General features: G+C 34.3%; 1 protein-coding gene across 1 annotated transcript in view; it reads left to right on the forward strand.

Annotated features, from left to right (window-relative positions):
• Positions 1 to 6902: 6902 nt before the first annotated feature.
• The window catches only part of Tet (Ten-Eleven Translocation (TET) family protein), a 220386-nt gene continuing 200015 nt past the window's right edge, over positions 6903 to 27273 (forward strand). Inside the window, exons 1-2 of the mRNA XM_074133399.1 lie at positions 6903 to 7129; positions 10181 to 11358. Of these exons, the coding sequence (XP_073989500.1) occupies positions 10228 to 11358 (1131 nt within the window). The 5' untranslated portion in view covers positions 6903 to 7129; positions 10181 to 10227. The remainder of the gene's footprint in view (positions 7130 to 10180; positions 11359 to 27273) is intronic.

Genomic DNA, 27273 nt, shown 5'->3' on the forward strand with positions numbered 1-27273 from the left:
ACACCAATCACTATTTAGACTGCGAACAAAAAATGTTTGACGTTAATTGGATCTTCAATTCCATTTTAGTTACGTCCTTTTTTACGTAACAGCCTCCAAGGCAATTTCTTCCGCTTCTTTAGCCCTGCATATAAGTTTAGTGGTATTTATTAGTTGTATCCCGAATAAAAGGAAGCCATATAGAGCATGCCCTGAATCCGCTTGAATTTTATTGATTTTTATTTCATTTTTCTAACTCATTTTGCCAACTTACAATTTGAAAATTTTCTCTACACGCTTTGATTAGAAACTTTAGTTTCTTCCTGCAGTTCATAAAAAAGTCCATCTTCAGCGTTGATGTACTTAAAAGTGGCGAAGACATCTTACATTCCATCCAATGTTGTTCGAAAGGTTGTCCTTTGATCGTCTTCTTAGTAGTCAGTTTGGAAGTTCACTATATTTGTACAGTTTCTGTATTTTATGTTTAGATTAGTGTTTTCATTTTCACAAAAGCTTCGCCTAAGTGTAAAGGTTGGATGCTGACATTTGGGCATCTGGGTTAAATGTAATCAACTATTAAACTATTTAAATAACTAGTGGCCTAAAATTCCTAATTTGTTCAAGTTCAAGGCAATCGTAGGATCAGAGCTGGATGAAAGAATGGCGGTGCAATCGGCGTTTATACAATGCAATGCATTTAGTAGAGTTAGTATGTCTGATGTATAGACTGTGCAGAAAAGAGTACTTCCTTGGCGGACACCAGCTGTCAGTGAGTAGGTAGAAGTGCCACAGCTAGCTTGGAAAACTTCGGTCTCAAAATAGTTTGTAAAGTGCATGATTGCAAACTTCAGGGTTTGGTAATGGTATACATAGATAAAACCAATATAAACAAGTTAGAATATATTAGCTAGAAGTGCATCATGAATACAAAATCATGAATAAAAATCAGGCAAAATTGCACATAACTTAAGATTGATGAAGTACACATTATAAAAGCTATGAGATTTCAGGCAATAAGATTAGAATTTTTTACAAAATCATACAAATCTCTGATTTTTTTTCAACTTTGTTTTTTTAATATGCTTCAGAAGATTGGACACCTAGAAAATTTTGAAGACATCAACGAAGAATGACCTTGGCATGACATTCAACGGTTAGTAAAAAAGGATGCTTAGATGATTAATGTATGAGATACTAACATGTACACAATTTTACACAATTAGCCATGAGTACACAGCATAAGCACCCTTATGATTTCTTCGACCTTAAACTGACCTTTGTATGACATATAGCAATCATCCAAACCCTACACTAAGCCCTTATAAACATTGTACTTTAAACGTGTTCACATTTTAGCTGTTTTGAATAGATTCTTCTCCGGTTGAAGGCTTGTGAATGCTGTCATACCGTTACTAGGGATGAAAATGTAGTATTTATCTTACTTTCATTACAAAATTCTATAACTACAGTAGGTTTTATGTTTAGATTGGTGTTTTGTCAATGAATATTCCAAGATAGTGAACCAAATCTAGAGCTGATAGCATATCTGACCTGATAGAGCATCTTTAAATTCATAAATATTTTGGACTCTTTCGCAATTGCTTTTTATATTTATGCGGTGCATTAGTATGTTTAACATGTACCATTTGGTTTGTGTATAATACAGACAATTCTTAATGCATATATTTGTTTTTTTTTCCCCGTGAAGGTCCTTAATCTCACAACTTACAGTGATTTCTCTACCAATTATTGTATACTGGACCTCAAAAACCATGGTTCTAGTTTTACGTGGAGATAGTGTTGCCATTTTGTAATGTCTGTTAAAGGTTATTTTACCAAACTGAGCTCATATTTTTTTAGAATAAGTACCAAATAGTAATCTATCATTGGTTTCAAGTCGTGTACTTTTATTGAATTTTTGATAACTGATTTATTTTTTACTAGCCTAAATTTTGTCTTATCATTGACAAATCAAGAGCTTTCAATATGACTATTCTAAAACTGATTGAAGTCCAGGGAAATTTAGAGAAAGAAATGCCATATAATGAGAAGATGGATGAGACATCAGAATCACGAGAAGAAAGAAACGATACTTGCAGCTGCTCCATCGTCTGCATCTTTGTGTAGACATCTTGACCTCACCTTAATTCTCTTTCTCTGACTTACCTCAAAGATATCTTGTATGGGTCCTGTCTGCTACTCACCGATAATACAATAGACTACACGACAGATAAACAGATAATTCAGCCATTCATAAAGGGTGTATGAAGAGTGTATTCTATTTAAAAACACTCTACATAGAGGAACATTCGCTTAAAATACAAAAAAAAAAATCTGTAAAGAACTTAAAGATGTATTTTCTTTGAACACGCAATTTCAAAAATTTCACCCGATTGCAATATTTCCAACAGTAAATTTCCATTTTAAATGAGATTGGATCATCTTGGTTGCGAAACTGAAAAACCCAAGTAAAGCCAGACGCGGGTGAACTTTTCGCTGTCTTCTTGGGCGTAAATATGTCATCATTTTGTAGACTTTTGAAGTAGTCAACAGCAGAAATGCTGTAAAGGTGCAACCTCGATTTCAAAAAATGTTCCGACATAAGTAATTCACTTAAAATGAACTGTCACATCTGTCATTTTTTAAATTACTTGCCTCAGATTTAAATTGTATTTTGTATACATGGCCACGCCTTGTGATCTTTTTTGAAGATCATTATGAAGCATTAATTGTAGCTTTGCAACCAATTGGTGAACCGAAGTGATACGATCGCACACATTTTCTGGTTCAAATATAATTTAAACATACAAAAATTCACTTCCTGTTTAGATTTCCGGATATAAACTTCCAGTCACTAACTAAAGTAATCCGAATATTATGTTAAACGTACAATAATATGATCTTAAAGTTTGATCACAAAATAAAATTCTACTAAAAGAAACATTCTGCTTCTGAAACCGTCGTTTGAGAAAATGCTCTTTATAGAACAATCACTATTCTCAATTTGGAAAAATGTGACTGAGAGTAAATAGTGAAGTTTAAATTCACAAATACATACCCTAGAGATGTAGAGATAGTTAATTTTACCAACATTTAGTACGAACTAATATGGAACAAACAAGACTAATATGAAGTGGAAGTTGTAAATGTTTTAATTCTCTAATTTGGCATTACGACTACAAAAAACAAACAGAATTTAACAGACTGACGCAGATACGAGTGCAGTAACTTTTACCGCACTAATTAATAAAGGAATTCATAAGCATTTTTAACCTTGAGTTCTTTCTTGCTAGCTTAATAACTCCCTTCCGCTCCTATGAGAACTAAAAAATTATTGTGTCTAATTGAAATCTATAAAACATAACAATATGAAGGCATAGTCCAAATTATACTAGTTGTAAATTAGGTTGATAAAATATTTCAGCTCTTAAAATAATATTCAGGCTTGGCCAATGTAATCATATTGCTTACTTCAATTTAGCGTCTTCTTGCTTTTAGGTCACCATTGAATAATTATTTGTGCGGAAAGTGATGCTTTTTCTTGCAGATAATGGAATATTGGGACACAAATCATCAGCGGCATCAGTACTTTAGTTTTTTATTCAATTTTTAAAGCCATTGCTGTTAAGTTTCCTTTATTTAGCCACTTGCAAACCAATATCAGAGGTAACACTGGCTTCTTGATTAGGAATTGTCCTTGGTTAGTGCCAGCAGTAACCGCAAAATGGTGTCCAACATATTATACACATTTTAGCAAGTAATTTTGCAATTCTCGTATGTAGCATATAAGGTATAAAAAGTGCATATACAAATGAATATATAAAAATAAATGGAATGTTTACTAGGGGGAAAAATGTGGTGTATATAAGTTTATGGATGGTTGAAAGTAGTAATTCTAAATATAGTTCAACCCTCCAAATAATCTAAAATTATCTGAACTTTAAATATAGACTGTAAACGTAACCACACAGTGTGTATGAGCTATAAAGAAAAATTATTTTAACTGTGATAATTTGAAAATGTTGACATCAATTAAAAACAAAAAATATTCGTCCGGATTTTGTTGTTAAAAGGAAAAATTGATGTTAATGAAAAGTAATTTAATAATTATAATCAAACCATCACGATTAAATAAACAAATAGCTTTAGTAGTTCCCTACCTCTTTATTCTTTAAATTATTCAGAATTAACAATGAATTAGTTGAAGGAGGAGTCTGCATTTTTACATAAAAACAATAGCTGTTGCATTGGTACAAATTTCTTACAAAAGGTACCTTGGGTAAATTTCTTTTTCTTACTTACCCCGAAATAATTCTCTGCAGTACAGATTCTCAAATTGGATGGACGAGAAAGCAAATAAAAGCAAATATTAGCTGCCAATTTAGTTTGTTAATTTGTCTTAAATTCTAAAGAAATAACAAACTAACAACTTTAGGATAGGCTAACCGGGAATTCAACAAAAGATTTGAAATTCACTTTCAGTTGTTTGTTAAGATTTCCTGAAGAAAACAATTGTTTTAATGGTTCAATTCAGGGTACACTTTCTCAATGGTCTAATTTGCCTACATGAAATGTGGACATTTCGTCACTTTGTTCCTGTGTCCGTCCCATGAAGTTATCTACTGGTATCATTGAAAAACCTCCATAACACAAACAAAGTGTCTGTGATTGTGGGTACTGTAATGCTGTAATGAGGCATTATTATGTTTCTTATATTTACCTGCATGTTAAACTGTTATCAGAGAACAGTCTTTTACCGAAGAACTGAGTCTTTTCACTACTCAGTGACAACTTTATTATCCATACTTAATTCAGGATATTTACTTGAGATGTATAATTTATGTTTATTTTATAAAGTAAGTTATCGAAGTGCACTGGACTCGTATGCCAAAGTTCAGGCAAGCTATCCTAAAATTTTCTCTTCAATATTTGATGCGCTTTAATATTAAATATAATTAGTAAGAATGTACAGTTTCCCAAAATTAAATTCCAACAGGAATAAAACTGGTTTAAACTACTTGCTAGTGCATAAACAAAGGACAATTATAGAAAATGCTTTATGGTATTCATTTTTTAAGTTAAATTAATATAAAGCAAAGTCTGTTTAAGTGAAAATTAAGTTGGAACTGCCATCATAATACCTTTTCTAATTAACAACATTGGATTGCCTAATTTGTCGATGTAATTAATCTCTTTTATTTAAAAAAAAAAAAATCGGTTATGTTCATATTGAAAATAATACACTTTCACGGCATGTAGAGAGTCAATCCGCTTGGTGACTTTAACAATCAATTATATCTATCTGCCAGCTGTCATTTTATCAAGGGTGCCTTGGAAACTGAAAATGAGAGAACAGAGTACAGATTACGTATTTTATAAACAGAAATTATGTATTTCAAACGTCTCTTTTAATACTAAGTAATCGGCTAAGTAAAATAAAGATTCCATTTGAAGAAATGAATATAATACGTGTAATGATGCAAAGCAACAATAAGTGGATATATGTAGAAAGAGCCCAAAACATATTTAAAGAAATGACGTCATCCAAAGCTGATGATGACTAACACATTGGATTTTACACCGGAGATATACAGACGGAAAGCTGGGTTATATTGATTTAGAAAAACTAATAAATACAAAAAACTAAGAATAACACTGCCACATGGTGAACTATTTTTAACGCATTTTTTCAAGTTTCTGTACATAGAGTATAAAAAATTTGATTTATAATTTTTTTTTTTATAATTCAGCAATGACAAGAATTAAGCGGACAACATCTTTATTTATTTCAGATAATTTCTTTCATTTTAACCAAATAAAGAGGTGTTTTTGGTGTGTTATTCGTTATTTTTATTTTTTTGTAAGTTCATACATTTTAAAAAATAAATTCATATATCAAATACTAAGAATTTATTTTGACTTAAAAAAAAAATCAGAATTGAAAATAATGAAGGGCTGCTTTCTTAAATCAATACGAAGTCTGCGTTTCTAGTCATAAAAAATGGATTTAATTAAATTTGTAATATTCCAGGGATTCTAGGCTTCTCATATCCCAACGTTGGGGATACGTTTTTGAATTTTTCCAAAATATTTCTGTAAGCAAAAAATTCACAAACATGAAGTGCTAGTTTTTTGTTTTAAACAAGTTTATCCAGTTTTTCATGGATTTCTCAAAAATGGCTCCAATATTATTTTTTAACATTTTATACAACGGCAATGAAAAGGTTGATCACCTTAATTAGGAATATTTTCCAACAGTAAAAGTAAATTTCAGCGGGTTTCCTGAACTTTAAATGCAATTTAAAGTGCATTATTGAAGAATTAACAGACTTATTAGAGGGCACCATCAGCAATAGAAAAGTATGTATCCTTCTTAAGTTTCTACCTTCATTTCAGGTTCCAGTTAGATGATGTCTTGAAGAGGCAGCAGGGATTGGTGCTGACAATCTAGCGGACTACTTGGGCAGTGGGAGCTCATCCAGGTCCAATCACTCGGACTTGGAAAGATTGTGGACAAGTTGGTTGGGATTAATAAAACAAAAAACAATACTGGAAAATGTTACATCCTGAATGAAAGCAGCAAGAAGTGTAAAAATTTGTTGAATAGAGAATCTTGCGTAGCTATTTGGGAAAATAGGTATTATAAATAGAGTGGATGCTGAAGTTATAATACTGTGAAGGGATGAAATAAGAGCGGGGCCGACGTGTGGCGAACAGAAGCGATCTTCAACTACCACCACCTAGCCGTCTAACCCCTAGCTAGGCGGAGGGCTGCACTCTAACACAGTCGCACGTCTAAACATCTGCCCTTGTGTGTGCCGCCCCTCCAGATAGCCCCCTCCCCAAGGTGGTCCAATAGCAGCCCCACTCTCTCCGACAACGACCAAGCTCACTCTCACTACAACACTAACGACCTCTTCACGGCACCGCTACGAACTAGAAAACGGCTGGCGAAAAATCCAAACAAAAAAAGCGTTCAGATGTCTCTTGGTTGTCGGTTAAGAATATTGTGCCGCTCTCATATCCTTTTATATTTTTATTCGAATCAATTTCAGTTTTATGTTGTTCTTTTTTACTTTATTACGCGTGTGTTTATTGTAAATATTTTGTGCAATTACCTAATCATTTTGGATATTTACTTTCACAAGGGGTGAGTATTTGTTAGTGTTTTATCATTTTTATAAAACAAATTATTTTCTAATTATTGGTTTAATGCAAATTTTATCCGCCATCAGGAATATCTTATTGTTCTGCCTAATTTTTGTATTGATTCCTCTATCAACAGTTTCAATATTTGAGCACTTATAGAAGATTAGGATGAGATAATAGCCTTGTTACTCCTTATTTTTGGTATCGCTTATATTTTTGTAAAGAGGAAAGCTACTAAAGTGGCGTGAAGATAAAAAGTGAAAAAGTGAATATAGAATAGTATTGTTTACATTGTGGTTGCGATACCCTCGTGGTTTGTAGCCACACGAGTCCTGTTGTACACGCCAGGCATGCTCAGGCTAGTGGGTGTTAATATTTGAAAGGTGAATGTGGGGTAGGTTATCTTAACGTGTTGTGGAGGTGTAGAGGAGCAGAGAAGGAGCAAGATCTTAAAGGAAGCTCTCTGGGGGCGGTAACGCGTGGATTTCTCGGCACGCTCTCTGGCTTGTTGTTGTGCGGGAGAGAAAAGTGAAAGGAAGGTGTGCGCACCACGTTGTGGCAGCCGCCCCTCAGTGTGTGCTGCCGACATGCTGGTCGGTGGCAACAACCGCCGCCGCCGCTAGAGGAGGCGGTCGATCCCCTCAATGGCAACATCACCAATACTACTACTACGAGAGAGAAGCACGTTGCCATAATACTCCTCTTGCTGCCGCTTCCGCCTTGTACACATGCACACCCTGCTTCCACCAACCGTACACAACCTTTACCTCTGTCTTCACACTCGAACTCATCAAATACATCTTCCTCTGCTTACAAATAGCTATCAGCTATCTTTTATTTTTATCGTCCTTGCTTGTCTCCTTTTTATTTACACCACTTCCTTTTTCTCTTATTATCACCTATCGATTGATAATATAAATATCTCCATGGAAATCACATGCTGTACCCATCTTTTACATCATTTTATGATTATATTCACGTTTCTATTATAAGCTGATTTTAATAGTTTAAAAAAGTAAAGGAATGCCTATTTCTATGTGCGGGCTTTACGTCCAACTACCAATATAGCATATAACAGGCATCGAATCCAGTTCTGCAATGCACGTTAGCTTTGCCGGCTCGTTTCTAACTGCTCAACTACCAAGGCGGCTACTCTTCTTCGTGTTTGCCGGCTTCACCCATGTGTCAGGCACATGGCTGTGGACAGAGTTCGTGGGGTTCTTACAGAAGAGAAGTAAGCCCAGACTACCTCTGTTATACTGAAATAATATCATACACATGTCCACAGACCATTTGACCACGAGGTTGGATTTGCTTTGCTAGATAATGTCCGTTGGCTTGAGCTGTCACGGCAAGTATGTTCTCCATAATTATGAGACCTATCGATTCTCTCCATTTATAATTATCTTCAGAAATTTATTATTTTAGGTTGGAGCAAATAGTTAGACTTAAAGATTTTACAATTTTTGTTTTCAACTCCTTTTGTTTGTGCCAGTCGGCTTTGTAAGATGTGTAGCAGCCTTTTTTTGCCGAACCTGATCAACAAATCTCTGAAAGAGGTTGAAAACCCGAGATCTGTCGGAAAATAATCCAAGAAATGATAGAATAATTATATGAAATTAAAAATTATTGCTGTAACTATTATTAAATTTAGTCATTACAGCTGAACTCATGTAGTTTTAGAAAATTTATAGGTATTAATAGCAGAAAACTTTATTTTATTTTGTTATTGTTCACAAAAATCTGTGTGATTCCTCTCGAATATTGTTTATTGAACCTTGTGTTTTTTTATAGTCAGAAATAGTTAAGTTGTTTCAAAAATAACAGTTTTCAGTTATAATCCAAATAACTTGCTCTATTTCGCACCAAAAGGTAGCGGCAATGAGATTTGTCCGCACAACTCAATCAAACCAATACCAATTCGAATATTTAGATTAGATTAGATTAGATTATCGGGGTGATGGCACCGTAGCCAAAAGAGGTTTATTGTGTCTTTCCCCTTTGGATCTAGTAGATGAAATTTCCCATACTAAAGAGGTGGAGGACTTTCTCTACTAGTTCTTTTTGCTCTACTATCTACTTTGGTCTCAAAGATCCAAAGGTTTCATAGCGCAATCACTCGATTGCAGCGTAATCGAACAGCCAGTGAAAGGCCGTTTCCTCCTCATCCTGACACAATCTGCACAACGGTTCCGAGCTAATAAGCCCCTCCTTGTACAGATGACCATGCCCTATGCGTACTGTGTAAATGTATTGGGGTGTTACAGTATATGTTGGTCATGTTCATGTTGTTAGGCTGGGATACCCGCAGGAACGCCAAGTACCCTGAAGAAGTGGCTAGTCCACTTCCCCTAGATTAGATTAGAAAACGGGACGGGACCTGTGCCCCACGGCACCGCAGCCACTAGAGGCTTATTGTACCTTCCCCTTTTGAGTCTAGTAGTTAAAACCTCCCCTTCTGAAAAGGTTGAGGACTTTCCCTACTAGTTCTTTTTACGCTACAATCTTCTTTGGTCTCAATGTTCCAAAAGTTTCATAGCGTAACCGCTCGATTGCAATACAATCGAACAACAGATGAGAAGCCGTCTCCTCCTCTTCCTCACACAGTCTGAACAGCAGTACTCGCTTCGGCGGTACATATACTAGTATAGTTCGACGGTACTATATTGGAGGCGCCACAGTAGCCGAGCGGTTAGAGGCGAGACCTGCGGAGCTAATATGTATTGTGGTACTGGGTTTGATTCCCGGTCTGAGGCCTTGAATTTTATTTAATAGTTAAATGAGAAATAGTAAAGTACGTGTACTAGTCGCCTCCGTCCACGACACCCAGTTGGTAGTTGGTCGTTTTTCAGCCCCGCCTGAAAAAATAGGCGATTACTTTACTTTCCTATACTGGATTGGAACGATACACTTCCTCCTACGGAGCATTCGAATAATTAATTAATATTTGTCTACTTGCGTAACTCAGTTGCACTTTTTCTTTTCCTTTTTTGTAAAAATATTGCAAACAAATTTATTGTATAAAATTGTTTTTTTTCTTGTTTGTTCACAGGGGAGAATTAGTGGCGGTCGGATGGAGAGGATGAGAGGCGGAGGTTGATGAGTGAAGGCGGCGCAGGGGACGGTGGAGGGGGTTATGGCGGCAGTTTCGCCCAGCCGCCAAATACCCCCTCATCCACCGTGCCCGACCAAGATCCCAAATCAGGGCTTCCGCCTTTCTCGTCATTTGTACCAGCCGAGATGGCGGAACCCACTAGGCTCTCAACGACCGCGAATACCGATGGAGAAGCTCTAGCCACTTCTCGTCTATTAGATATTTCATCCTGGGATTATTACGGTGAAGGCCTAAGTGGTAGACTGTTGGATCGCGGTGATGGGTTTCCCATGTTGATACCACAACCGCAATATAGGCCTTGGGAAAGCAAGGATCATCCAGATTTTCCTGGTTCACCCATGGCCAGTAAGTTACCTTCCTTCCAATCACAGTTCACTGGCTTTCCAGGAGAACAAAATGGAGAAACTGCAGTTTTAACCACGTTAACAACAGCTCCACCATCGCCAAATAGTACTAATCCAGGCCTACCTAGTTTCCATACTCTATCTACTGTGCCGCCTAGAGGATATCCGTTAGTGCCTGCTCCGGTACAAGCCAGGGAAATACCTAGCATTCAACAACAATTGCTGGACGAAAGGCATATCCATCTGTTCCAAGGACCACCGCACCAACAGTATCATCAATTAGGTGGTTTCCAGCCTCAACAACAAGCAACCCTGCTTACCGTAGTGAAAACAGAACCATTAATAGTTACACAGCTGCAGCCAACGTATGAGCATCATGAAATTAAAATGGAAGAAGCGAACTCACCTAGAGGTGGTTATCTAGACTCTAGGAAAAAGGAAAGAAGGAAAATTAGGGCCGCGAGTTTGGAAAGTTCGAATGAAAGTGACGGTGTTGGAAGTTCTAGTGTAGAAAGTTCTGGACAGGTGGCCGCCATATCGAGTACGGCCGGTTTCAAGAGCCCTTTGGCGTGCCATCAAAATCCAAATCTACAATCAGAAGACGATATGCACGAACTTTCTGATAAACCGGTGAAAAAGAAACGCAAACGGTGTGGTGAGTGCATTGGGTGTCAAAGAAAAGACAATTGTGGTGATTGCGCGCCCTGTAGAAATGACAAGAGCCATCAGATATGCAAAATGAGACGATGCGAGAAACTCACTGAGAAAAAGGTAATTTCATATTTAACATTAATTTAATTCCCCATTAATTATCAACGAAACTTTCTTTAATGGTGTCTGTTGACTTTCAAATAGCAGCACTTTTAAATCTATATTTTAGCATACTTAAGTTATTCGAAAGAATTTAAATTTATTTGAAGTACCTCTTAAACTCGAGTGGATAAAAGAAGAGAAAAGAACATAGCTCTAGGGGCGCTAATGACCTCAGCAGTTGATGCGCCCAAAAAAAAAAAAAAAAAAAGTACCTCTTAAATATTATGTGGGAATATTAAAACCTTTCTTTATTTAATAGCTTTAAAAAATTATGCTTACATCAGGAGCTCTGTGTAAGCATAAAGTGAAGCTTCGAAAGAAACATATCGATATTTCCCTTTTCTTCTTTTGTAACGTTATAAAACGTGGTGGTTAGCGATCAGATAGATGTTGTGCAGTTAGAGCCCTTATGCTGACTGAGAAAGAATGATGAAACTTCGACACAGAATCCATGAGAATGAAACTCACGTGATGAAAACTTAATCCAATTAAAACAAAATCTGATTAAAAAAATCCGGTTTTTATTTATTCATTTATATTCAACCAATTAAAGATCGCTAGCCACCATTCTGTAGACGAGCGTTATTATGTTGTACTATATTCCAAAAACTGTCTAAACGTTTTCTTAACATTATATTTGACACATTTATCATGTAGCAAACATCTCATACATCTTGTATATCCATTTTTTTCATTTAAAATTTGTTAATAGTTATACTAATATTCATTTTTCGAATCTTTATTAACAACTAATTTCTCTCGAGAAAAAGTCCATATTTTCAAATATAATCTTGCTATTATCGTTCAGCTAATTTATAAGGATTCCCCTGACTTTTTTTTGCCCTCATTTATAGGAGTTTAACCTCTCACGGAAGAACCCAAATTTCATGCTTGTACTAAATAATTGGTAATACTTTTCAGCAGTACTGAAATTGAAGCATTAAAAAGTCTCTGGAATTTAAGAGGGTTAAAAGTCTCTTTTTTACTACTGTGTTACAACTGAAAAGGTGGCGACTTTCCGTTTCTTAGAACTGAAGTAAGACGAGTTAAGACCTTGCATCTTTAGTATCTGTTTCTTCGGTAAAAATAATCATTGGTTTTACAATTGTTTCACTGAAAAATAAGCTGCTTTATTCATCCATCTTGATTGCCATTTGCACTAAACAGCCATTCATTATTACATTTGTCATATGTAATCCACTTATGATACTTTTTCCTATCGTAGAATTGAATTTTTGGAAATTCATCCAGCTAAGAAATACTAACTCTTAGCTTGGTCGCAGCAAGTTTTATATCTAGTTTCAGCCACCAGCTAATTTGTACCTTTGGATAGTACTTTTCTTAAATTGGCTTGACTGGGAGCTGATTGCGTAAACGTCAATCTATAAAAGTAATTTTAATTAAATTTTTTGTTTACAAATGGCTGCAATTATTCTGTAGAAGGTATATTTTAATAAAGATCAATCTACAAGATGTATGATCCCATCAACAATCCTACTGGGGAGATGCTGGGCCTAATATCAAGAAGAACTCTTCGGCTACTTCAGGCTCACTATTTGCCAGGCTTTTTCATTTTTTTATTCAGATTTACTTAATAATTTCCCTTTTAAAAATTAAATTAATATTCCCTTAATTAGTTTTAATATTTTCCTTTTTACTGCTTATGAAAAATAAATTAAAAAATATTATTAAAAAGTTGTAGATGAAAAGTTTATAAAAACATTATTTTCATAATTTATAACGCGAATGGTGGTAAAACTGAAGGAAATGCCTTTAATATAACATATGTTTGAGCCGATATTTTTGCTAGCAGAAGGACTGTATTACTAGGCAGTTACTTCATTATCTACTTCCGGTATAGTTAGGACTTCCGTACTTCATTTTATAAACTAATCTAAATAGAAGCTTAAATAATACGCAAATTCAAAAAACTAGAATACAAAATGGTTACTAGAGAGGGAAAGATGTTCAGGTCAGGCATGGACCACAACGGCTCTTGGTGACTAGCAGGGATGAAGGCTTGTCTTCAACTGATCAATACTCCAGAAGAGTGAGTCATAGCCACCCTCGGTACCTCCCCCTCATCACCACAACTGTTTAGTCTCCCTCCGCTGGAAGAAAAATAACAGTTTTGTTTTTCTTTTTGCCGTTATATTATTTATTCTTATCAGTTTATTAATAGTTTAATTACCTACTTATTTAAAAAAAAATCAAAACCAAATTTATTTATATACAATAGTTTTTCAGAAACAAAATCAAACAAACCTTGATAATTCAAAACACAGCAGAACCAATCATTTTTGTTTCTAACGTTTTCTTAATTCCCGTAAGAGAAATTCTAGTTTTTTAGTACAGAATTCCATTTTAGGTTTTCTTTTGTGGTTCTTTGTGGTATGAAAGCTTTTGTTTTCGAAATTAGAATGTTTGTTTGTAGGATTATCTCAATGCGGGAAATGGAATGTTCAGATGTTGTTCATTTCAGTTCTATCAGCAAAAAAATAGAAGAGGTACCAACGTAATAAGGTTTTTGGACCTTCTTGGGTCCATCTTCATTTAGAAATGTTGGTTTATTTGTACCATATAAAAAAAAATATTTTTAAAAAAAATCACATAATTGACTCTGCCAAAAGTTGCCGAAACAAGCTCCAGGCTGTTTTTTGATTATCAACCTACAAATAAACATTAAATAACAAATTTAATAACCTGGAATTAATTTCTACAAAATTAGTTACCTCAAAGTCAGTTTTATGATTTTATTTTTTTAAACATAAATTTGTAAAAATGAAAAATAATACCAAAGTATCTATTTGAAGATGAATCTGAAGATGGACCAAAACGCCTACCTAGTTAAAAATAATTAAAGATGATTTGAAACTGCAAGTTTGATTTTATTTACCAATTTATTATGCCGAGGATCTTTAAAAAATATTTTTTAAGATCTTGGACAAAATCTCTTAACGAAGTACTGCAATACTGAAGGAAAATAGCTTACAATTTTCCGTCAGTGTTATATTGAAATCTTTAATTTCCTGATACCGCATAGTACATCTACTTTTCATTATTATTTTCCATACGATATCCTATGTTTCAATATTTAGTTGTATTTACATTATATTTAATTTTTCCAATGATTATGTATGTTAAAAATGAGCAGTTATAATTTTTTCTGAGACATTGCTTTTTATTATATTTTATATGTTTTAGAATTGTTATTGCCTCTTAATAAAATGTTAATGTCCTATTTACTGAAGGTATCGTGTAATTTGCGAATTTGTGTACGTGAGGATTATGGGAATGTTTGCGTTGGCAGTCGGCTAATAGAGTTAAAGTAGATAACTACTTTGACTATAGTTTGTCTGGATTTGACTATGTACTCTAGAATGTTCCATAATAAAATAGCGAACATCGCCATGTTCAACATTCAATATTAAATTAAGACTGGGGCTATAAATTTCGGTGGCTCTGAACAAATCGATAAAGGTTCCAATAAACAAGGGTTTCGATACCTCTTCTACGATACAAACAAAACTTGAATCTTGTAAAAAAAATCTTATTAGAAAAAAAAACAAAGGGATTTCATTATTGCTGAAGAGCTCGTCACTTTATAGAGCGCATGCGCTATCCATATCCATGCTCCGATTCGCTGTACTTGCACAGGAACTATTCGGCAACTTCCACTTTGCTTTCTAACAACGCAATTTCATTCACAAACCCCTCTTCCATCTACACAAAGAATTCGATTCAATTAACGACGCCATAAATCTCCAGTGTGTCCTGGAGGCTTTATTGGTAACTGGTTAAAATATTCCAGCAGACCTTCCTGCGCCAGTAGCCAGTAATGTCGAATTTATGTTGAAACTGGTTTGAAGGGGAAGAAAAAAACAAAAGTAAAATAAAACGAACATTGCCGAACCCTGTTTTTCTTCGCTGAGCTAGTTTCCTGAAGAGAAGCAACGTTCAGGATTAACAACAAATGCTTGAGAAATGAAAAGTTAGGCAATTGGTTGTTGAAAGAGACGGGACTGAGTGGGTTTTTTTAGTAAAACTGGCTGAGGACATCATTGTGGTGAGTAAAAGTTGCAGCGAGGGAAATTGGTAGATTAAACCGGCTGATGTGTTGAATTTTGTAGGTGCGATTGTGTGTGCATGTGTTGGATAAGGGCCAACCAAGGTTATCTGTGGTGTTGGATGTGAGCCAAAAGGGCTACCTACGTTTACCACCATACAAAACCGCTAAAACCCTTCACCCACGATTTTGTATATATATATATATTAAATACGAGAAAATGTCTCTTTCATAAAAACTCTTGTGAATATTATATCCGTACATAGTATAAATATACAATCTGTATTTCTGACGATACTTTTTAGTAACTGGTAGAACGGCATGCATTAGCTTTAGGAGTAACTGCTTTATTGGATATATCCGGCTATTTAGTATAACCAATAATAATTGTTACTATCTGGCTGGGCTTTCAAATATTTGTCTATCATACTTTGTTTTATTCTACAGTGTTTTATTAATGAATTCAAAATATATTTTAAGAGTATTGCTTACAACTGAGGGGATTTTACAAAATTAGAGTTCATTTAATAGAAAATCAATTAGGGTTCTCGAAAAAAAAGAAGAAGTAAAATAAATTATCTAGCAGAAACAATCCTTAATTGTTTTAATCAAATTATGATTCTCATTTTCCAAATTCCAGAATGCAAAAAAGCTTCTGTAAAATGAATTTCTGATTTAATTAAATTATAACAGTCATGCAATGTACAAAAATCATGTAAGTGTATTTCAAATTAGATGTTGTCGGAATCGGAATTAAAAAATCTTTAAAGTTCGCTTTTTAAAACATTAGAAATTTCATTTCATCTACTCTGCCTATGAATCTGCATTATGACTTGCATAAGAATTTAATTGTTGAAAAAATATAGCCTTTAAATAATCATTAAATACAAATAAATATTAATTGGTGACACAGAGCACAAAGGCCTTGATGAACATTCGTTTTAACTTGGGCAAGTACGCATTTTCCTGCTGATGATATTTTGGTTCAACTATTGCCAAATTCAAAAACCGTTATGCAGGGTGACCAGAGTTATATGCTCCACCCACTTTTTTTTTTTAACGGCGGGAAATTTCGAAAAAATAAAAAACACGTATTTAATCATTTTTAATCTAGTTTATTTTCAGTGATTGACCCATTTTTTTAAACCCTTGTATCTCGAGATACAGCATCCAACTTTTGTTTTTCAAATGGAACGTTATATTTTTTGTTGCATATTTTTGTAGTATTTGAGCTCCTGAAAACAACAAAAAAAATTTTTTTGAAATCGGTTAGGTTTTTCAAAAGTTATGGGTATTTAAAATATGAAAAACAAATTTCAGTTTACTGTCAAAATTACGTAATTTTTTTTAAAGAATCTATTCAAACTGGGCACAACCAACGGATAGGCAAGCAATGACTCTGGACTCCCATGCTTTCCTTGTAGCAGCACTTATGGTGGCGAAGTCAAGATCTAGGCAGGCTAGAGTTATTCGACGTTCAGGTTGTTTTTTCTACAAACGTTTGGTTGGAGTTATAGGAAATCAACTAATCGGCCCATACTTCTACAGAGAGAACTTAACTGGTGAAAGATATACAAATTTTTTTTCAGAGACATTTTTCCAGATCCGTTTGAAGATGTTAATCTACAACGTCGGCTAGATATGTATTTTCAACAAGATGGTTGCCCGGCGAGAGTGGTTCGAGGTTACCTGGACAGAAATTTCCATTAAAAGTGCTTAAGGACTCATTTTCCCATCCAATGGCCACCACCGGTTCCGGACTTAACACCAATGGACGATATTTTGTGGGGATACCTAAAAAAATAAAGTGTAAAGTATCCTTAATCCCGTGGCTTCAGTCGATGATCTGAAACGTCGAATTACTCTAGCCTGCCTAGATCTTGACTTCGCCACCATAAGTGCTGCTACAAGGAAAGCGTGGGAGTCCAGAGTCATTGCTTGCCTATCCGTTGTGCCCAGTTTGAATAGATTCTTTAAAAAAAATTACGTAATTTTGACAGTAAACTGAAATTTGTTTTTCATATTTTAAATTACCATAACTTTTGAAAAACCTAACCGATTTAAAAAAAAATTTTTTGTTGTTTTCAGGAGCTCAAATACTACAAAAATATAACGTTCCATTTGAAAAACAAAAGTTGGATGCTGTATCTTGAGATACAGGGGTTTAAAAAAATGGGTCAATCACTGAAAATAAACTAGACTAAAAATGATTAAATACGTGATTTTTGTTTTTTCGAAATTCCCCGCCGTTAAAAAAAAAAGTGGGTGGAGCATATAACTTTGGTCACCCTGTATATTCCGAGCTGGTATTGTCCCGGTTAGAAGTTAAAGGACCGTTTTAGCCGAATAACGAGTTTAAAAATTTCATATTCTTTAGAATAAAATGTAGCATTTTTTAATTCGACTTACTTATTAAATGTATTATACCTAATGGTTTGTTACTCTTACAGAGAAGGGCTTCTTAGGAGCTTTATCAAGAAAACTGTCTCCTTTTTCTTTTGTTGATCCTCCACTAGTATAACATTCAATACAAAATTAAATTTTTTCGAAAAGCCTGTAGGTTTTGGAAATTCGCCAAAGGATATTTAAATTTTAATATGAAAATGTGTCCAATATTCTGTCACTCTAACATAACTTTCTTGTAGATTATTGCTTTAACTTTTTCAATTTTTTTACTTTCCTCGTGGATAATATTTAGAATCTTCTTGCTATTGTCAGCAGATTGTTTTCTATGTTTTTTTTTTAAACAAAACGGATTTAATAATTTCTTTTGAATATACTTACAGCTTCAAAGGGGCTTAAAGAGCAAAAAGCTGAGCTCCCAATATGTAAGGAACTGAAAATTCATTGCGTTATAAATAATAGAAATGTTCAATGTAAGGTTTAGGATCCGTTATTTGTTGGACATATTACTTTTTGTAGATCGCATGGCAAGTCTATCTTTAAGTCTTTAAAAGTGTTTTTAAGCGTTATAATTGTTAATTCTCTCAAAATTTGTTCTTCTGACTTTTATCCCATGTAAGCCGCTGAGAAAACCTACATTGTTTTAGGAGATTGGCAAATTATTGAAATCGGCCTGGAATGTAGTTAGTGAATTCTAGGTGTCAGCTTTGAGAATCAAAAATCCCTTATTAGTGAAACGTTCAATTATTCCTTTATCTTTCATTATTAATCGAGCTTATTAAGGAAGTAAGAAATCTCTTTTACTTTTTAAGCAGCAATAAAAAGAACGAATTAATCAGGGGATGAGAGACTGAAGTAGATAACTGGGTAAGCTAGTGAATTCTGGATATCCTAATTAGCAGGATCATCTCTTGGATAGGATCCAAGCTTTCCTTTCTTGCCGATCCTTCTTTGCAAACCTTGTGAGAAATAGGCTGTAACTCGAGAATTGTGGTTTTCCGGTGAATTCTTTGATTTAGTTTCTTAATTAAAAGTTTACATGTTTTCGCCACCCCTCAAAGCAAAATTTAAACATTCTTCAAACTTGATTATAGAGGTAACAAAAAAGATGGTATTTGTGCAGAAATATTGCATTCTTGCTGGCTGTTGTTCGGCGACGTCAAAATTTACGCTTGTTACTGCCAAACTGTTTTGCTAGTTTATTTTTTTGTGATTCCAGTGCCTTGTTCTGTAGAACGTGATGCCCAATTTTTAAATCTGTGAATACACATTGTTATAATATCTCTTTGAACTGTGAGCCAAGGAGCTTTTTTGTATTCTTTCTGTGTGGCTTCTTGAGATTATGGTTCCGTCCAAAATCCGTCAACGGTAAAATTTTACTCAAGCAATTTTTCAGTTTTACGCTAATCCTCTAAAATTGATCCAGCGATTTCTTTTATTTTCGGTTACTATTTGTCCACATAAATAGTAATCACACTTAATTGAACCACAAGAATATTGAGTTAGGTTTTACAGGGGTAATGCTACTTTAAAACGAGACCCACCTTAAGCGCCATTTCAGTTTGCTGTTTTTCTTTCTTTTCGGGCACATCATCACATAAATATTTTTAGTGCAATTTTCTTTCGATGCAGACATGTCCATTATCGGACACTGGCAGCATGGTGTTCTGTACAAATTTAAAAGCTGTACAATATTAAGGAAAATTAAAAGCGTGTCTTAACACTCCAAATTTAAAGAAAATCTGTTGGAAGAATTAAAAAAAAACTGGAAATGTAAATTGACAAGAACAAGTTTATGAGTTTTTAATTTATTTCGAAAATGTTTCAAGGATATTTTGTTTTTGTTTTTTAGTTAAGTTTTGAATGCAACTGCTTTTATAAAACATCAATCAAAACAAAAACAAAAATATCAAGGTGTTCCTGAAGAACCTAATTTTATTTTACAAATTGTAACCATATTCTATGGGATCGATTCACATGACGAGCAGCTTGCTACCAGTAGCTTCCTCGTATTACCTGAATTTTTTGTAGTAACCTAACTACATCCAGTTAGTTTAGAACTACTGAACTTGAATAAAATCCGATACCATAATTACATTTATAAGTAAGTATTGCTATTATATGAGAAAGTCGATTGAGAAGCGTTTTTGAGTTTTTATTAGATTTTTTGTTTTATTTCCTTCGATTAGGCCTCCATTCTCTAAGTTCCACTGGAAAAAACAATATTTTTGTAATTCAGATAGATCGATATTTTAAGAAAGTAATGACGTTTCTCCCTATTACGTAGTAGCGACTGCAGACACTTTGACGCATTCAAGTCTCTTGTTATAGCTAGGTATAATCTAAATTAAAGAGTTACAAAATTGATAGTAATTTACAGTATTCTTGTAAAACTTGTAAAGTTTATTTCGCTAAGTTTTACATTTTGTAATTCTAACATCGAGGTAATAGTACTCTATTTTTAGGTATCTTTCGCAAGAGATTTTTAATACCTTTTTTCGATTACCTTGAATTTTAGCCTTTAAATATTCTTCTTAAGGCATTCTATAAATCTCTAGGATTTATTCTAATTTTCCTTTTACTGCCTTATAAATATCTTGGATGTTTCTTTATTATTATTGTGGTATAAAGGAAAATGAAAGTGCCGATGAGTTGGCTAAACTGGTTCATTACTTTCACCACTTGAATTTGCTTTTGAGTCAAAGCGGTCAAAGCCACTAATAAAGACACCGTTTTGTAAGAAGTTGGATAGGAGAGATGACAAGTTTTCAGAAAAGAAATGGAAAAGTTTGCTAGAAAGAACAAAAAGAGGATCCCGGGCTTTCTTTCAAGAACCGTTGGAATGGTGCTTGCTTCCGCAGGATTAACCTCAGAAGCACTTGCACTACTTCGAGATTTTGTACTCGTCATGTTCGGTTCATGTTGTCATGCGGATTAGATGACTAGTAACCACATCTATGATTGATAAGGTACTACTATCTAAGCAAGACACTGCCACATCATTGGCTGGAAACCATTTCTATCTTACCGCGAGTACTGGGCTGCTCGCGCAAGAATAGCCGATAGATTGATGTTATTACGGTGTTGGAGGAGAAAAGAATTATCATTTGCGACATTTTGTCTTGTTCAATATAGACTCTAACTCTATTTTAGTTACACCTAGAAACAATATCTCTCAAGTAATAACCCCCTGTAAATTTTATAATTTCTACAAAGCATCCTCCTCTTCGTGTTAGACTGCTGAGTAAAGTTACAGTAAGTTAATCGAATGTCTAGAAGCCACTTATAGTGTGAACAGAAACGCGTTTTGTCAAATCCATTCTTATGGCACCATAATTGTTGTTTATGCATTTATTACATCATTATTCTATTGACCTTTATCAATATTTAAAGCGATTACTGTAACTCTGTAGGTTTTAAAGTTTAATTGCAATCGTTTAGGTTAAAATAAAATTGCCTGCTTTTTCCTCCCAAATTTTTCAATTCCCGCTTTCAAAAACTAAACACTAGTGTGCAATGGTGTGTAAGGTAGTTTATTTAACTCTCATATGAATTTATTGATCAGACTAGAATATTGTCGAATAACTGCGTGATTCATCATTTTAAAATTAATTACGTCATGTGAGATCGATCGCTCAATAATGCATTATTGAATACAATATTTATACTGAATATAAAATGTTTTATACTAGAAAAGAAAAAATATTAGAAAAAGGCCCGGACTGGGGGATTGAATCTTGAAACACAATACATCTTAGCTTTGCGGTCTGTTTTAGAGGCGATTACCCTGCAGAATTGTTCGGCTATTGGACGCCTAATACGAAAATTCTGCAAAAGTCTGTCATATTAGGAATTACAGTTTACTCTTCTAGTATATACGAGGGTCGTTTGAAAAGTCCGTGCAAAGTCAGAGAGATAGCACCACTAGCGCGTATCGAGGTTATGTTTAGTTAGTAGCAACTCTTGGAAGAACACACACCAAGTTTCAGCCAGATCGGTCTATTTCTTTGTGTCTGGCATTCGTTTGAATCGAGGAAGTCGAGTGATTTTCAAAAAATGGACGAAAAAGAATTTCGTGTGTTGATTAAACACTACTTTATGAAAGGCAAAACGCCTCAGGAGACTAAAGAGAAGCTTGATAAACATTATGGTGACTCTGCACCTTCGATTTGAACAGTTTATAAGTGGTTTCAAAATTTTCGGAGTGGCCATATGGGCAAAAGTGACGCTGAACGTTCTGGACGCCCTGTTGAGGTTACTACTCCAGAAATTATTGATAAAATCCATGATATGGTGATGGATGACAGAAGAGTGAAGGTGCGTGAGATTGCTAGTGCTGTGGGCATCTCGAATGAACGGGTACATAATATTTTGCATCAACATTTGGACATGACAAAGCTATCCGCAAGATGGGTGCCGCGATTGCTCACGCTTGACCAAAAAGGAAATCGTGTGGGGTTGCAAGGACGGTTTGCAGCTATTCCAGAAGAATCCGCAGGACTTTAAGCGTCGTTTCGTCACTGTGGATGAAATATGGATACATCACTACACTCCTGAGACCAAAGAACAATCTAAACAATGGGTTACCAAGGGGGAATCTGCGCCAAAAAAGGCGTAGACCGTTCCTTCGGCCGGAAAGATTATGGCGACTGTCTTTTGGGATTCGCAAGGAATAATCCTCATCGACTATCTGGAAAAGGGTAAAACTATTACAGGTGCATATTATTCATCGTTATTGGACCGTTTGAAAACCGAGCTGCAAGAAAAACGCCCACGATTGGCCCACAAAAAAATCCTTTTCCATCACGACAACGCACCAGCTCACACCTCAGCAGTTGTGGTCGCAAAATTAATGGAAATAGGGTTCCAACTCGTTTCACATCCCCCCTATTCTCCAGACTTGGCTCCCTCGGACTACTATTTGCTCCCCAATATGAAGAAATGGCTGGCGGGAAAAAGATTTTATTCAAACGAGGAGGTGATTGCAGAAACGAATGGCTATTTTTCAGACTTGGACAAATCCTATTATTCGGAAGGGATCAACAAACTAGAGCAGCGTTGGACGAAGTGTATAAGCCTAAAAGGAGACTATGTTGAATAATAAAAAAGGTTTACCCCAAAAAATTAAGTAGTTTTTATTTTTGCACGGACTTTTCAAACGACCCTCGTATATTCCCTACGTAAAAAAAAAAAAAAGAAAATGTAAATTGGATGTAGGCATCTCAAAAACAAGAAAATAACTCGTATTTTGGGAACCTGGTCGTACTTATTAGAATCAGATTTCTGTCAAATCGATCATCTAAAAGTTCCGTAACATGGCATAATGTATCTTCAAATTTGTATCTTCTTCTGCATATGTTTACGAAATATTCAATTTAAAGGAAAGCCAATAACTGAGACAGTAACTGAAATCCAAACTGTTTGATATACTCGCCATTAAGCTTATTTAAACCTAAACCTATTACCTTTGTTCCGACAAAATTGATTCAATTTATTAATCTAAAACCCTTGGAAAGCTATGTTCATTTCTTGATTCTCTTAGTAGGGAACATTCGCAATTCAATTTTTAAGAAAAATAATCTTAGAATTTTAAAATAGTCCAAATTATTTACGTGTGATTGTGCGAGTCCTTCATAAAACAAAGTTTCCCAATTATTTTAATGATGCCTAAGAAATAATAACATTAAGGAAAAAATGAAATGATTTTCCTCGTGTAATGAACAAACTGTTGAATAATTCTAAAATTCATTTACTACAGAACAGTTGTTTTTCCTTTTTAAAAACAAGGAAAATTTTGGTTAATTTAATGGTATTAATTAGAAAATAAATTATTGAGAATATCCAAACAAACTTGTATTTATTATTGATGTGAGTGAAAATAGTTCGAAGTTTATGATGAATAGATATCGAATTGTTTGACCAATTCTCTGAGTCATGTTTGGATTGGTTCATTCCATTTATTGTACAGAGCTCGTATTGAAAGAATCAACAAAGAGGAAAATGAAACAACGCTTTTATACTTAAATTGAAATTTGTCACAAAAAAAACAAAATCAAATGAAATAGTTATTTGTATAGCGGGGGCGTTCTTAACACTAGACCAAGACGAGACAACATACACCGGTGAAACTGAGTGTAGAGCAAGGAGAAGGGAATGGTCCACTTCCTGTACAAATGCGCTAGACTTCCGCCGAACGAGTACCGGCTGGGTTGTAAGCACATCTGGCCCCACATCCGCGCGTCGTCTCCTTCAATGCTGCCTTAATATCGGGGCCCATTCCTACACACGCACATTCTCTCCGTGTATAGCGACCTACGACAAACCGTCTTCAAGTCTGATTTAAATCCAACAGAATGTTTCCGGAGAGAACTTTACCCTAGTAAGGGTTTTTATTTTATTTATTTACTTTCTCCATCCCCCCTCCGTATATGCCTTAATTGTAACTTCTTTAGTTTTAATTAGATGCAGCTTTCATCTTTAACTTAATATTGTCATACCTTTTACTCGTTAAGAAAGAAGATAATTTAATTTTTGTCTATAATCAATTCATTTTTGTAATTTGAAAGGGTCACTTAATTTATATGTTTAAATACCAACTAATGGCTGCTCAGGTACGCGAATTCTAGAGGAAAAACCTTACTTTTCTCTACAAAAAAGAAAAATTCAGTTGATTAATTGAATTATCCAAGACCCAGGTTTTTTTTAAAGATTCAAGTGCCGGAAAAATCAAACTTTACATAAAAAAATTAGATTCCTGATGAAATACTCATAATAATTTCTCTTTCCAATCTCTTTTTGATGCCAGACTTTCCCTTTTTCTTAATAATCTACTTAATTAAGGTTTCTAAAAACTATTTGGTGCGAAAAATAGGGAAATGCACAAAATTCGCATCGCAAAGTGGTAATTTCGTTCAATAATTTTTTTTCTTAATTTTGAATTTGCACATTTAATTACTATTAATATACCACTAGTAATGAAGCTGCTGATGACATTAGGAAAAAGCTTATCACCATTTCTCAGAGCTGCTTTTTCAAAACACTTTTTTAAACTTCAAGGGATTGGAAAACACAAAATCGGAAATCTTCACGTCCGGAATATTTTCATTTATTAATAGAGTAAGAACTTTTTGTTAAATAATATTAACATAATTGATCTTAAATTGGTGGCTCTCAGCAAATTTACAAACTTACTACAAAAAAATTTCTAAAAAACTTTAATTCAAAATCCTCCGAAATTCTCACTTCTTAAACTCGTTTTGTCATCTGTTTATAAACATTTAAAAATATTTTACCGAATTTTGTTCAGTATAAAAATTCAAAATATTTGCATAACCCTGTGTACACTGTGCACGCACATTCGAATATTTAAGCCCATATTTTATAATTGACCTCATTCGCTTTGTTGTAGAGTAATTGCTACGTATCTACACTAAAATCAAACAAACTTTAGCAACAGTTGTAAAAGAAAAACGGAATATAACCGTTAAATAGCCCACCCGCCAAATTATACAGACAGATGTCCAAGGCGGTTCTTCTTTTTGTCCGCTATTCATTACTTTTATCTTTCATGATGTTAATAAACTCGTACCAAAAAAAAACAAAAACAAACTAACAAAAAATCAAAATTGTTTTAAATTTGTCGATCTTTTGTACCGTTTTATTACCTATAAATACCTAAAGCGCTAAGCAATTAAGCCATTTGTTGGTTATTGAAGAGTGGTCATAATTTAAGAAAAGTTCAAGATTTACCTGTCGTTTCTGCATTTTTTGTCTTCTTCAGACTATGTAAAGAAAAAAAGAATACAAATATAGGAATACTTGCAGGAATGAGAAGAATTTACATATATACGATCTAATTAAAATAAATAAATCATTTTTTAATTAGAAAATAAAGGAAAAATATAGAAAATTTAAATTAAAGGGAACCGAAAATCTTCTGACTCACAAGTTTTGAGAACAATAGAACGCATTTCGATTGTAATCAACCACAGCAATTTTTCCGAAAAAAGCGTAAGATATGATAAATTAGAAATGCCAACCAAATTGTATCAGAAAATGTATTTATTATGTTAAATAATTAAAATAATTTTGTGATATGAATATTTGTAAAAATAAATAGCATTACATAATAATAACGGCAGACAGTTTTTAACACTGACCTTGTGCTGTTCAGCTAACACAACTAAATTAATTACCGGAAGTCGGTAACCGGTTCATCGCTTGGGCGCGCGCTATCTTATGAATTTCACGTCGCTTATTTTTTTTTCAGAACAGTAATGATGAAAATTAAAATGTTTTTATATCTAAAACTTTCTAATCGTATTAATCATGAATTATAATGAGTAAAGTTATTTTACAAATTCATGATGCGCATTATGGGACTTAGTACAATCATAATTGTGAAAGCTCATAGGATAAAAAACGAGTAGTATAAACAATATAATAATGATAGTTTTGCTAAGTGCTTGACATTTAAGATGCAACGCAGACAGAACCAATCACAACACTAACTTGCATGCTAACACCACAGCTCCATATTATTGACCAAACGGTAGTTACAACCCCTTTAATAAATTATGGAGACAATCGTCCCTCGTTCTACTGTTGAAATTACCGTGATTTTCTTCTGTATTTATATTTTCACCCTCTACAAATTATTTATTTTTAGCAAGAGGAAATGGCGCTAAAAATACTTCTTTTTTATTTTTAAAAAAAAACTGTTATTGAAGCTCTACGTTTCGGGTACTATTGGTGCCCTAAAACAGGAGCTTCTTTGAGGTTTGAAGAGCTGTAAGCATTCACACAACTAACTTTAAATCTATCTCTGCTTGCTGAAATCTCTGTTTTCCACTAACGCTAGAGATTCTAGTAGGCGAGCATTAATATAAACAAGTTGGGCGCTACGGTAGCCAAGCGGTAGAAAAGAGACTTGAAAGCCAACAAGTTTGGTTGGTACTGAGTTCGATTCTCGGTCTCAGCCTTGTATTATAATGGTTAATACAAAGAATTTTGTAGTAAATTATGTTTACTATTCACAACATCTGATTGGTAACAAGGACTTTAAGCCCGTCTGAGAAAAAATAATAGGCATTACATTGCATCAAAAAACTTTACACATTTTGAAACGATGTAAAAAGGTCTGGGTTAGTAAATGGTTCTTAACTAAAGCCATAACAGTGGCCCGTAGTTCGTGCGGCCATTTTTAAAAATGTTTTCTGAGATGTGACCTCGTTTGTTTGGTTCACAGGTTTCAAACAAATTAAGTACGTACAATCGGTGTATCAACTGCCAGCTAACTGAGTGACTTCAATTCCTGCAAACAAATAAGAAATATTTCAAGCAGAGCTGTGCTAAATATCACATTGAATTGAAATTTATTTGTTATACTCTTATACAGCACCAGT

Source organism: Rhodnius prolixus, unplaced genomic scaffold, assembly GCF_049639745.1.
Source record: "Rhodnius prolixus isolate KJV_2025 unplaced genomic scaffold, Rpr scaffold_1, whole genome shotgun sequence".
NCBI lineage: Eukaryota > Metazoa > Arthropoda > Insecta > Hemiptera > Reduviidae > Rhodnius > Rhodnius prolixus.